Raw genomic sequence first — 12400 nt, 5'->3', positions numbered from 1 at the left:
TGTTTGACCACATACCTTCTTGTTTCCTCTGCAGGATCTGATAGTTGCAGACTTCCCGCACTCAGACTCTGCCTGACTTAGCAGATGGTATAAAGCCAAGGCTGAATCTATTTGAGACTTCTGCCCACGCTATAATCTCTTGTGCATTTCTGTGTCTAGTTTCAAGCGGCTTGACAACAGAGCTCCTGGTACTTAAATAGTGAAGGGATAAGAAGAGGCAGGGAGGTAGGAGGCGAGGTAAATTGTCTTCCTTTCCTAACATTGCCATCCAAATATAACTGACAGGATGATGACTATGTTTTTTCTTCTGTTTACAAAACAGTCTATACAGATCATCCTGGCTTGTGAAAGGGCTATTGCACAGCTTTTAATCATGTGGAATATTTGGGCACTCTTTTCCTATTAAAGGTACACTGGGAAGGTGCTTTTCTGCATGCAGAAACTGGATTTGATGTGTGTGAGAAGCGATATGAGTGGAGGGATGGAGGATGAAGCACGTTGTTCTCCATTCAGATTTGCTGAGGACTAGTTAATTGTAAAAAGCTCTGTGAAACTGTGATCACTAGGGCCTGGTGGACTCCCTCTGAAGGCAAGCAGGTCTGAAAATCAGCTCTTCTAATAATTAGGATTATTAAAACAGGATTTTTTTCTGTCACATACAAATTGCATCCTTTTTAGGGGCTAGGATCTGGATGGGAACTTCCTCATGCCTGGCAATCTTGAAGGCTGAAAGCAATCATTTCCACCTAGAAATGGAAGTGCCCTACCGGGTTACATGGCCAAACCCAGCTGCAGTTAGTAATAGTGTTTATAATTCGCCTCAAAAAATGTAAGGCGCCAGCTTGGAATTGTGAAGACTTTTGCCCCTGCTGTTCCCACCAGAATGCTGTTCAAACCCCCGCTGTCTCTGATGGCTAGAAACATCCCAATTTCCAGCCTAGGCTTATTCATGGCTGGTCTGCACATACTTATTCTTAACATCACATTTTAGTATAAATAGATTTTCCCTTTTACTGGTAATTTCCCTGTGGTGTCTATGTAGAATAATCAAATTCACCTTCTGGCTTTCTTTTTGCCAGGCTAAACAAGCCAAGATACTTCGTTTCCTCTTACAAGACAGCTTCCCTGCCCTACTCTACCCTTCAGAATATCTTACTTGAACTTAAATTACCCACAATTTACAAGTAGCTCAGACGGGATCTTGCTCGGCCCAATATAATAGCAACAGCTCATCTCTGCTAGAATTACCTGGTATTTCTGGAGTTGCATTTAGCTTTTTCATGGCTGTGTCACAGTTGTGACTCTCAGTTCTCATGGGATGGACTAATAAACCTGGACCCTTCACCTTTGTCATTTCCAGCAGCTGCCAGCTCGCAGCAGAAATTCTCGGTATTAGCCCAGTTCCTGGCCTTGCATTTCGTGCTATTGAATTTAATCTTGGTTTTCTCACTCCAGTTCTTGAGGTCATCTAGTTCTTCCTCCATGACAGCCTGACCTTTCTTTCAATTACGGATTCCTGTACAAACTTCAGTGGGGCCTTCTGAACACTCTCTTTATTCTGTACTGGGGTCATTAATAAAAATTGGATGGGAGTAGGCTCAAGGCTGACCCTTCAGGAATTGCAGCAACAGCCCAGTAGCTGGTTGGGAATATCTTTGCTTTAACCAGCACTTTCCCCACCTCAAAACTGCTGTAGAAATCCACAGCTTTTAATTTCCCATGTGGTACCTTGCTAGTGCTTCATGAAGCACAGGCTGTGGTTGCCCCAGAAGCCCAGACCGTGGCTGCCCCAATTCCCTCAGCAGTTGTCTTATCAGCGAAAGCTGTTGTGTTAGTCACATGTGATCCACTTTTGATAATTTCTTAAAATTTTCCTTCCATTTACGTTTTTACTGCAGTATAGTAGCAGGAGTAATGGACCCCTTAGGATTCCGAGTGCTAGGTATTGCACAAGCACTTAACAAAACCTATCCCTGCCCCAAGGAATATATTGCAACTTCATTCTTTATTTATTTTTTCTAAGGACTTGCAGTGTATTGAGTTCATAATGGGTCTGTCCTGACCAGTGGTTTCATAGTCTGTTTCATGTCTTTGTTTTCTTTGGTTTCAGCCAGAATTGCAACTCTGGCTCCTACCTCTAAGGCCGAGACAGTATATTTATGCACAGTGTGCAAATCTAGAAAATACACATTTAATTTTTATGTGAAAACCCAGCTGTGTCCTTTTCTGAAGACACATGCTGTAATTTAGTATACACATGAGTGAATTTCAAATCTTAAAAGTTAAGGGGATTTTAATTACTGGTAAGGTTCGCTGTGCTTTTACTTGCTCCCCTATGCTCCAGTCCTGGAGGGTGAAGACCCAGCTCACCTCACTCAACTCTGGCTTTGCCTTTCCCTGCTGGGTCAGTCTTCCCGCACTCTCTCTAGCATAAGCCAAGAGCTATTGCACTTATAAAACTCGGAGGTGAAGAGGGAAAAGGGAGAAGTCTGGAAAGGTGTCCCAAAACTCTAGGAAGAAATCACAACCGGTAAAGCTGCAACTTGGATGTTAAAATACTGGCTGGTGCATGTCTCTGCATGTTTGTCCCTGGAAAATCCTCCATAGGATGAAGAGCACGTGTGCTAAAATTCTGGTCCTCTCCTGATTTTAATCTCATCCTCAGTCATTGTTCAGTTCTTCATTGCTAGCAGGAGGGGTGTTGGCTGGTGGCTGAAGACAGTGTGCGACCTTCAGCCTAGGGAGAGTTGTCCCCAGTGAAGGCCTTAGGAGAGATTTCAGAGTAACCTAACCCGTGTCATTTGTTCTTCTTCATAAACAACTATAGTCTGCCCAACAACGGGGTTTGGGCTCACACAGTGTGTGTCAGATCTCATTTTGTTGTGGAAAATCCTACATGAAAGATCCAACTGCAGTTTACAGTAAAATGTCTTTCCCCCGTAAGAGCACGGGTGGGCCGTTCCGATCGCGGAGCAGAGCATCCCGAGCTGAGTGCTCTTTCCCTCAGCCGTTACAAGGTTCGCATCAGCACTTGCAGTTTCTGACTACTGAGAGTCAGTGACTTGGGTTTTGGTTGATCTCTGGTTTAAACTTCCCTTAACAGGAGGGATTTAAAAAAATGAAATGCACAGTACACATAAACAACCTCACAAGTTTGTCTTAAGGCTCATCCACGGGCAGGGGACTGATTAATGTGAGGTTAGTTCTCAGTGCCGTGTGTCTCTGCTTTTGTGACTTTCCTGATGCCAGCATGTGGCATTAGACTTGTGATAATGACTGGAAGGAAGACGCATTTATTCGTGCATAGTAGGGGGCTTTTCAATCTCACAGACAAAGGCATAACAAGATCCAGCAACTGAAAGTTGGACAAATTCAACCTTGAAATAAGACACGGTTTCCTGGCTGCAAGGAAGATTAAAGTTGGGAACAGCCTGTGAGAGGAAATGGTGGAGTTGCTATTGCTTGGCGTATAGACAAGATTTGCTATCTCTCTGAACAGGGGTTCTTTAATCCAGCATTTTGGAAGAGTTCTGTGATTTGTGTGTGCAGGAGGTCAGTTGAGAGGAGTATAGCGGTGCTGTCTGGTCTTGGTGGGTGAATTACTGGATGTGATTAAATGACCTTTTTGGTTTGGGTCAGTGAACTTCTATAATAAAAGGATTGGCCGCAATATGGAGAGGGCTGAGAGATGAAGCAATATCTTAGAGAAAATAAAAATGAATGTCTGTCTTACTGTCTTTTTGACTGTTAATAATTAAAGTGTTGCTATTTACCAACTGTGTGGTTAAAACCTGCGTAAACGTTGGTATCAAAGTATATCAGTGGCAGAAGAGGACTTTGATTCTAAGCAACTCTCTGGTTTTTAAGGATCTTTCTCTTTACAGTGTTTGTCATTTTGCCATGTATTCTTCATTAGAACCCATTTTGTATTGATCTTCCTCTGGAAGGTGGTAGGAATGGAAAGTGCCTTCGACCACTGCAAAGTGCAACATAGCACAACACACTGCTGCAAGTGTTACTATCTTTAGGTCCCAGGGGAAATGTGAAGCAATCATTATCATTATATTTTCATTCTGTTAGCCTTCAACAACAAACTATAAAGACCGTATTCAAATTGCCTGCTTTAAAGTTCTTGAACAGAGTCCCGGAGAGACAGCAATCTGAATTGCTGCATGGAATTTTGATTTCACCAAGATTCACCAAGTCTGAATATGTGTAAAATTTGTGGGACTTGAATGCAGCCTTGAAACGTCTGTGTTTTTCCAATACAATCATTTATCCAACTGTTCTATTTCAAGGAGGTGCTTTCAAAATCTTCCTGCGGCTTTACCAGTGGTAGGTAAGATTTGCAGAAGTTATTAGAAGTATCTGAGCTTTGCTGCCATTGAAGCCAACAGAAAAGCCTTCTCAGTGCTTTGATGGCAAAAGAACTAGGCCTGTAGTGAGTGCTTTTTGAAGTCAAGTTCAGTTGCTTCTATATTCACAAGGATTAGCACTTTGCTGTAATAGAGTGATCACCTACATAATCATAATTTACAGCAGACCAGGGTACTTAGCAGTAGAGTTTTGGTACCTGAAATTTTTTGAGAATTGGCAGGGTTCAGTTGTTCTGCTCTGTCCCTCTCCTGGTTTGGATAATGTTGAAAATTCACTGGGTGGTCTTTGGTAAGGAATTTAATCTTTTATTTCAGGTGCACTATCTCCGAAATGGGAGTATACAATGCTTTTCTAAAATCCATTGAGTTTCTCTTCCTGCTTTTCGTGCATGGGAGTATCTGGCAAGCTAAGGAAGGATGATGTCGACTTGCTGGCAGGGCAATGATGATAGCTGGTTTTCCAGAGCTCTGCTCTGTGGAAGCGCTACAGTAGATGGCTGAAGTTTCAAAAGAACTCCTTACCTTGAGGTTAAGCTCTTACTAATATATGGCTTCAAGTGGAGGTGGCTTGTGTTTGAAGATGAAACGGAATGGAGTTCAGACGAGGATTGTCTTGTAGAGACTCTTTGTACATGAGATGGAGTGATGGTCTGGGCGGGTTGAAGGTACAGCTTTCAGGAAAAACAGGGAAGTAGATTCTGTCCCTTTAGGCGTCACTTGTCTTCGCAGCTGAAAAGGCCTCCCATTCAGTGGTAGAACGCATGAGCAGTCTTACTCATTTTGCTTTTGTGAGTCACCTGCAGGGTTTCCCCACAGACACGGCGCACACTTTGCACACCCTTGCCTTCGGGTCCACAGTGAGTAACACAGTGAGTTACACAGAGAGGACACAGTGAGTACTTGGAAACTGCTTGGGCTGCTGGCCCATGCGCTGTGCGGGTACCTTTTTGTCTAGGGCTGGATCCTGGCTGCAGTCATGGACAGGACTCCAGGGTACTCAGTGCCCAGTGCGTTGTCATCTAGAATTCCCTTGGAGGGAAAAAGGGAATAATTTTCTGTGCTCATGAGCACTGTTTTCTGCAGCGTTCCTTTGGAAACGTGACTGGAAGAGGTGCTTCCCAGCTGGCCGGCTCCCGCAAGTCGCAGCAGGTGCAGTACTGCCCACTCCACCGTCGCGGCCAGCACCCTCAGTGCTGAGGGTCCTGGGAGGATGCCATTGAATAAAAAAGTTGGAGCCAAGACTAAATTTTACTTCTTTCAGAGAAGAATTATATAAAAGGCAGTGGAAGGGTTTCTGTGCAGCGTTGTAAGGAAAAATTGCAAACCAGTCAATGAGCCATTGAGTTTTTAAGGACAAACCCTTTTCTTCCAGCTGTTCTGCAGTCAGAATGCCACAGCACCGAGGAACTGAAAGGAAATTGGCTTTGATTTTTCATTGTCCATCAACATAACAAACGTAATAAATAATGTGGAATTAGATTATGAATTTTACTAATCAAAATTATTAATAAAGTAGTTGATGTCTTTTTTAAAGAAGAGTTCTCTTTAATTGTTATGTTTTTGAGACTTGCTTTTGTTACTGAAAACATCGCTCTGCTCTGATAACAGTATGGAAGTCCGTAGCTTCAAGAGCTGGAAGGAGGGCTAAGCCAGTAAGAGGAGGGCTCTGTGTTTTGTCAGTGGGTTTGTGTTTACAGTTCGTTAGTCCATGTTTAAAAATACCATGCTGCCAATTTAAATCACAGCTGGAGTCATACAAATTTTGAGATTATCACTTGCTGAACAAAATCCTTCTTTTGCTTTAGCTTGCAGATTCGCTTGTGCCCTTGGAGATTAAGCCTGGTATTTCCTTAGCAACAGTTACTGCCGTCTTGCATACTAAAGACAACAAGCATGTGCTGCAGGTACAGTATAATGGGAAAGGGAGAGAAATATCCTTACACAGGGTTTCCTGCCATCTGGGACCCCAGCTGTTCTCATGAGGCAACCCCTCCGTCAATGCTTTCCCCACCTGGGCAGAGTCCTTGTCAGATGCTTTGTCCTGGCATGTGCAAATGAGGAATTTCACTTAGAGAGTGGGATGCAAATAAATCTCTCTACCCTCTTTTTTTTGGCCATGTGCCTGGCTAAGATAAAAGGGGAAGTGAGATTATTCCTGAGGAGAGGCTACAAATCATGCTACTGTCTTCTATAACCCATACACCAGGATCAGCCAGCTTCTCATGGACTTAGAACTGAGGGTCAGAGGGGAGAGGTGACCTAAAACATTAGATACGCGCAGGGACTGACTTCCTTAAATTGCCACGTTCCCCAGGAACCAGATTTTGCATCCTTGTACAGAGTAAGAGTGTGCACTCTTTTTCCTACCACCCCCCTGCAGCTGACCCTGCAGTTCCTGGCATTCGTGTTCTGCAGGAGGAGATGATGTCTGGTGGACCTGCTCAGCAGTGGATGCCTCGGTCCCCTTTTTCCTTTGATGCATGAGCATGCAGGGAACTCAGTGAGGCTACACCCTTCGTGATGCTGCCTCTCCTGCTGGGTAGCAGAGCTGGGCTGGGCCCACTACCCTTGGGAATAGGGCCCAGTCTGATAATGTCTTTAATGCAGGGACATAAAGATCGGTTAAGAATTTATATCAGTGCACAACAGCCAGGCTGTCTTTAGACATGATGCTACATGTTCAGACATGATGCTACATGATGGGAAAGACACAGAGCTGAGAAGCCCAGTCTGTCACCTGGAGTGTACCGGGTGCTACAAAGCACTGGAGTTGCCACAGGCAGTTTCCCTGTGTGTTGTGCAGATGCATCCCTGGCAAGGGGTTGTGCCAAGATTTTGGAGGAATTTTCCCCAGCACCTTTTTCCCAGGGACTGAGTTGCTGGTTCACTGGGAAAGACCAGTGCTGACACTTCCCTGACCTAACTAACTTGGCACAGAACACATGGATTTATTTTACAGGATAATTTCCTCACTGTTCTTTTTATAGGACTCTGGTTTTCATCTCCATGAAATGCCCTTTCAGAAGCGCTCAGTTAAGCCCACACCTTGCCCGCACGTGCAGCAAGGCACAGTGCTAGCTTAGCTGCTGCTGCACGTGCTACCCCTGCCTACCCCTCCCTGCCAACGGGGAAGGGCCTCGGGGATGCGTGAAGGCAGATAGCTTTCTGAAGCACCACAAAATTAGACCCAGATCACACTCCAGTGATTTTTCAGGCACTACAGCATCTCTCATGCCTCCCTGTCTGTATTCAAGTTCTTTCTAAAGACTCTTCTGAGGCCAGTGAGAAATAAATTTCCCGTTTTTCTCATGCCCTGAGTGGTTACTTGTTCTGAATTTGCCCGTTTCTCAACCTGTTGCATCTTCCGAAGTGTGATTTTCAAGGTGTTGACTTCTTTCAGGCATGATTCCTAGAAAATACTGCAGAGTACTTGAACGCTAAAATAGAAAGCTTCAGTCTTGAATTGAGTCAGACAGGCCTTTTAAGATGATGGAACTTTGAACAGAACTGAATTTGACAGAAATTTTAAAATAACAGAGATTTGCACTAAAACTGCTAATTTGTTTCTATAAACGATGGCTTGCGTGTGCAGAGCTGCAGTGGAGCCCAAGGCTGGGTTTCTCCTCTCCCCTTCAGCACTGCAACGTTCCCCTTTGTCACAAAACAAAACCAGTATTCCTTTTCTGTCTTCGGCACTTGTTATTCCGACTAAACTATAATAAGCTGATGTGATTCACCGCATTGCTGTGCACCTTCTCATCCATTAGCTCCCTCCAAAACCTCTGCAACCTCCCGCCAGCAAGAAGAGAAAGCGAGTGAGTGATGACGTGCCGGAGTGCAAACCTTTGAAGCCATTGCTGAGCGGCTCCATTCCTGTGGACCAGTTTGTGCAGATGCTTGAGAAGGTAGGAAGTCTTTTGTGGCAAGTGAGGTTCAAGTGGATTTCTACTCATCTCAGAAATGTGCTGCTTTTCTAGCAGAAAGAGGTTAATAATTTTAGTGTAGCTTGAAATGGATAGGAGCTAACGAGCTAGCAAACTGCTTCAGGGAGCATGTGTCCCTGCACCGAGTATAGAGGGTTCTCTGTGGAGTCATGTCCTGACGTAGGACATGTGAGTCATTTCCTCCCGGTTTCCCATGGAAGCAGACTTTTGGGGTCACTCTGGGTGGGTGAATTTCCCCCATGTAACTTTTGGATTCATCATCTGATTTCCAATAAATTTGAACAGTGGGGAGGAGGTCTCAAAAGTATTTAAGTTCCTACAAGTTTTGTGAAAATGAGCTGACTGAGTGAAGAAAGGATCCTGGAAATGTCTGCACTGATGGAGAGGCTTTCTGAGGAGCTACAGGATGGGCTGGAGCTTGATGGCTGAACTTGCAGGCTGTTGGCTACTGCTCTGTGGAGCCCTGCGCCTGCATGACTACTTGGGGAAAATTAGCAGGGAAAGGGGCAGGATTGCCTGTGAGGAAGTTTGCCCTGGGGTTCAGTAGCTCTCCGCTGCCATCTTCTTTGAGGCAGTAATGTCAGCAGATGGTCATTTCTGTAGTTAAAGGAGCCATTTGCCATCTTTGCCTCTCAAGATTTTGCAACTGCAGTGACCTGGTATAGTGGAAAATGTTGATTTTAGCCACGCTGCTCTATAGTTTGTCCATCTGTATAATGAGGGTCATACTTAGCTTAGCCTATGTGTGTTTCTTCTGCAAACCCCGGAGATGCAGGATATCTGCAATGGCACCGTATTTTGTAGCCGTTCTCCCTCCTCCCCTGTGCCCTCGTCTTTCATCTCTACCTGGTTTTCCAAGTTGTAGTAACATCTCTCTCTTTTCCTCCCTCCCCAATGCTACTGTTAGCATGGTTTCAGTGACGTGAAGGTGGAGGACACAGCCAAGGGCCACATCGTACTCCTACAGGAGGCAGAAACCCTCATTCAGATTGAGGAGGACTCCACACACATCATCTGTGACAACGATGAACCTTTGAGGGTGAAACTCCGTGACCTGGTTCTCAAATTCCTGCAGAAATTTTAGCTCGTGGACACCATGCTGCTCTGCGAGGAGACATCTCAGAGCACCATTGCCAAGAGCTTTCCAAAAGGTGACCCCAGGGAGAGAGAGACATTCTTGGAGAAGCAAGGAAGTATTTTTATTATCTATTTTTTTAATTTTATTTTTAACTGGTTTTGGAATATTTTGGAGGGGATTTTTGTTCTGTAAAATTGGGAGTTGGAATCTTACAGGAGATACGAACTGCAGAGTAAATAAATAGAGTGTGTATTTACAAGGTCATGGTGAAATTGTGTGCAGATGCAGACATTTCTCTATCTGACCCTCTCTGCAACGTATGGCCCCAGTCCTTTACCTGGGAAGACTGTAGGAATATAGAAACAATGGCCTTAGATATCGTAAGATTTATTTTTTTCCCCACTGTTTCTTCCCAGTCACCAAATCCAGTTTCCTGTCTGTCTTCCATGTACATTGTGCATGTGTATTTCACAGGCAAAAAGAAGAGAAGAATGAGAAAGCTGGAAAGGCAAAGGTTATAAAAATAAAAATAGAAAAAGGGGGATATGCTGGACATGTAGAACAGCTTCAAAGTGGCAAGAGCCTGGCCATTCCTTGCAAAAGCAGGAGGATTTTGGAAAGGCTAGAAGCTTTAGCAACGCAAGTTGTTTATTGACGCTGCACCCCCGCCTTTTATGACCACATTTGTCCACCTAGCTCTAGGCTCTTCACTGAGACTTGCAAAAGCCTGGTTACTTCTGGGTTCCTCCATCATCAGTGGAGGAAGTATCTCAGGAAGGCACTTGCAAAAGTACATAAAGTACTTGAAAAGAAGTAGTTAAACTCGCAGTGCTCATGAAAAACCTTTGAGATTTAGGTGCCTCTTGTTTCTACCTTCCAAAAACCTGTCCTTTCAGCCCCCACAATCCCAAATCCTGGTTGAAATACTGAGTCATTTATACAAAGCCATCTGTACTGCAGACCTGGGGAGGTTTTTCACTCCCCAAATCATCTATTTGGGGCCTAAAGTTAGTTAATGGCATTGCTTTTAAAAGCAACCGATTTCTCAGATTTACTGCTGTTTGTTGTTATTGGATTGTTTTGTATTTATTTGGTGTTAAAAATAAAAAGCATAGTAAGACTGCCAAGGAGGAAGCATATTCTGTGGTTTATAAAAGCATCTGCATGCCTATTCCACATCCGCCTCTGCACGTATATACACATTTGTAAACTATAGCTACTCCTTCAGTTTATAGCTTTGGGGAAATTAAGGCAGTGGAAGAACAGCTCTGTAATAAAAACTATTTGCTATTGCAGTTTCCACATCACATTTCATACACATTAAGCATTTCTATTCGATTGGATGTACAGACTCCAGCATCCATACCTTTGCTTTGTGTGTACGTCCCAGGCTTGAGAGAAATAGTGTCATTAACGTGATAAAAAACTGTTGCAGGAGCATTAATCCTCGTAAGAGTTTACAGCATTTGCAGTAGCTCAGCTTCTTTATCATCGCTCGAAAATAGAATACAAGAATTGGACATATTTCACCTTGTAATTAAATCTCCAGAAAGATTATTCTTAATGCACAGAGGGCATGTGATGAACTCAGGTGAGCTGGGGAGGCAGGGAGAGAGGGAACAGTGGGCCTGGTAGTCAGTCCTTGAGAGCATCCTTCTACTTCTTACCTGCACCAGCTCCCGCACTGGTCCCAGTGCTCCAGAGCCTTCATTTTGAGAATATCCTCATTTGCATTTATAATTCTAAGGGACTTCACTTGTCGCTTTAAGAAGCCGGACGCCAGGCTGCGCGTCAGTACCTGCTGCGCCCACCTCGGCTGCGCGTGGGCAGGCTGGCCGTGCCCCGGGCAGACCGTGACAGCAGGAGCTCCCGCTTGGTGAAGGCTGTGCTGGAGTGACCTAGTATTGGGAAATCCAAGGCAGTGTTGCTGCCACGGAGGACTCGCAGGGGACCTTGCGTGGTGAGCTGTTGGTTCACCATGAAGAGCTTATTTTAGAGAAAAAAAACAAGGAAAAAACCAGTTTGCCGGCACAGTGAAAGCACGCCACAAACCTGAAATTCCTCCTCTGATTTTCCTCCTCTGGAGATGTTCAGAACCCACCTGGACGCGACTCTGTGCAACCTGCTCTGGATGAACCAGCTTTAGCAGGGGGTTGGACTGGATGATCTCCAGAGATCCCTTCCGATCCCCACCATTCTGTGATTCTGATGCCTTTTGGGAAAGGGGAAGCAAAATCGGTGATTAGCACTTCATGGCCGCTTATGAACCACAACGCCATCCCCCGCTGCAGCTGTGTGGTGCTGTGCTGCTGAACCGCGGGTGACCTTCCCGGCTTGGTCCCACCAAGCTTGCGGGTCGGCGTGGAGTCCAGCCCGGGAGTTCTCCCCTCCCCGCGCTGCTGCTGGAGGCCATGTGAGTGTGCGTGGGCCGAGCTGCCGCTCGCTGGTGGCAAATGGCTCTGAGTGCTCAGTTCCCATCACCCAAGCAGTGGCAAGCATTAGAGTCAAGAAGACCTTGGCTGGGTAGAACCAAGCTGGAGCTAACGAGAGGATGCCCTTGAGCCAGAACCTGGAGCTGAACTAGCCAGGGAGGTTTCTCTGGCGTTTACATGGTTATATGACACGGAGCCCTGCAGTAAGAGGGCTGCAGATTCGCTGCCATAAAAGAATTAATCGAGCTCTGTGTTCCTCTGGCTCTGCAGGTGCGTGAGGGCAGGAAGGCGAGAGACAGAGGCATTTGCTGTCTTTGCTGAAGTGACGCAGTCCAGCCAGCCTTGCCCGTCGGGGGGGAGCAGCCTCCTAACGCACTCACCCAGCACAGCCTCCTTATACAGGCGGTCAGGTTAGACACGAGGGGCTTTACAGATGTCAGGGTATTAAAGAAATATTTAAATGTGAAGAGTGAGGCAGACTGAATCGGCCACAATAGCTACTCCATGTGAGTGACTAGGGCATAACTGGGCCAAATAAACCCCGTGGAAATCTCTCAGTGCTGCCTAACT

General features: G+C 45.3%; 1 protein-coding gene across 5 annotated transcripts in view; it reads left to right on the top strand.

Annotated features, from left to right (window-relative positions):
• INTS9 (integrator complex subunit 9) overlaps positions 1 to 10525 on the top strand; it is a 72865-nt gene extending 62340 nt beyond the window's left edge. For all 5 annotated transcript variants that reach the window (XM_037391712.1, XM_037391711.1, XM_037391714.1 and 2 more), the window contains 3 exons: positions 6182 to 6280; positions 8144 to 8281; positions 9228 to 10525. In XM_037391712.1, the coding sequence (XP_037247609.1) occupies positions 6182 to 6280; positions 8144 to 8281; positions 9228 to 9404 (414 nt within the window). In that variant the 3' untranslated portion in view covers positions 9405 to 10525. The remainder of the gene's footprint in view (positions 1 to 6181; positions 6281 to 8143; positions 8282 to 9227) is intronic.
• Positions 10526 to 12400: the final 1875 nt, after the last annotated feature.

This window comes from Falco rusticolus, chromosome 6 (genome assembly GCF_015220075.1).
Source record: "Falco rusticolus isolate bFalRus1 chromosome 6, bFalRus1.pri, whole genome shotgun sequence".
Lineage (NCBI taxonomy): Eukaryota > Metazoa > Chordata > Aves > Falconiformes > Falconidae > Falco > Falco rusticolus.
Note: the sequence above shows the minus strand (reverse complement) of the source record. Positions and strands in the feature narration are given on the sequence as shown.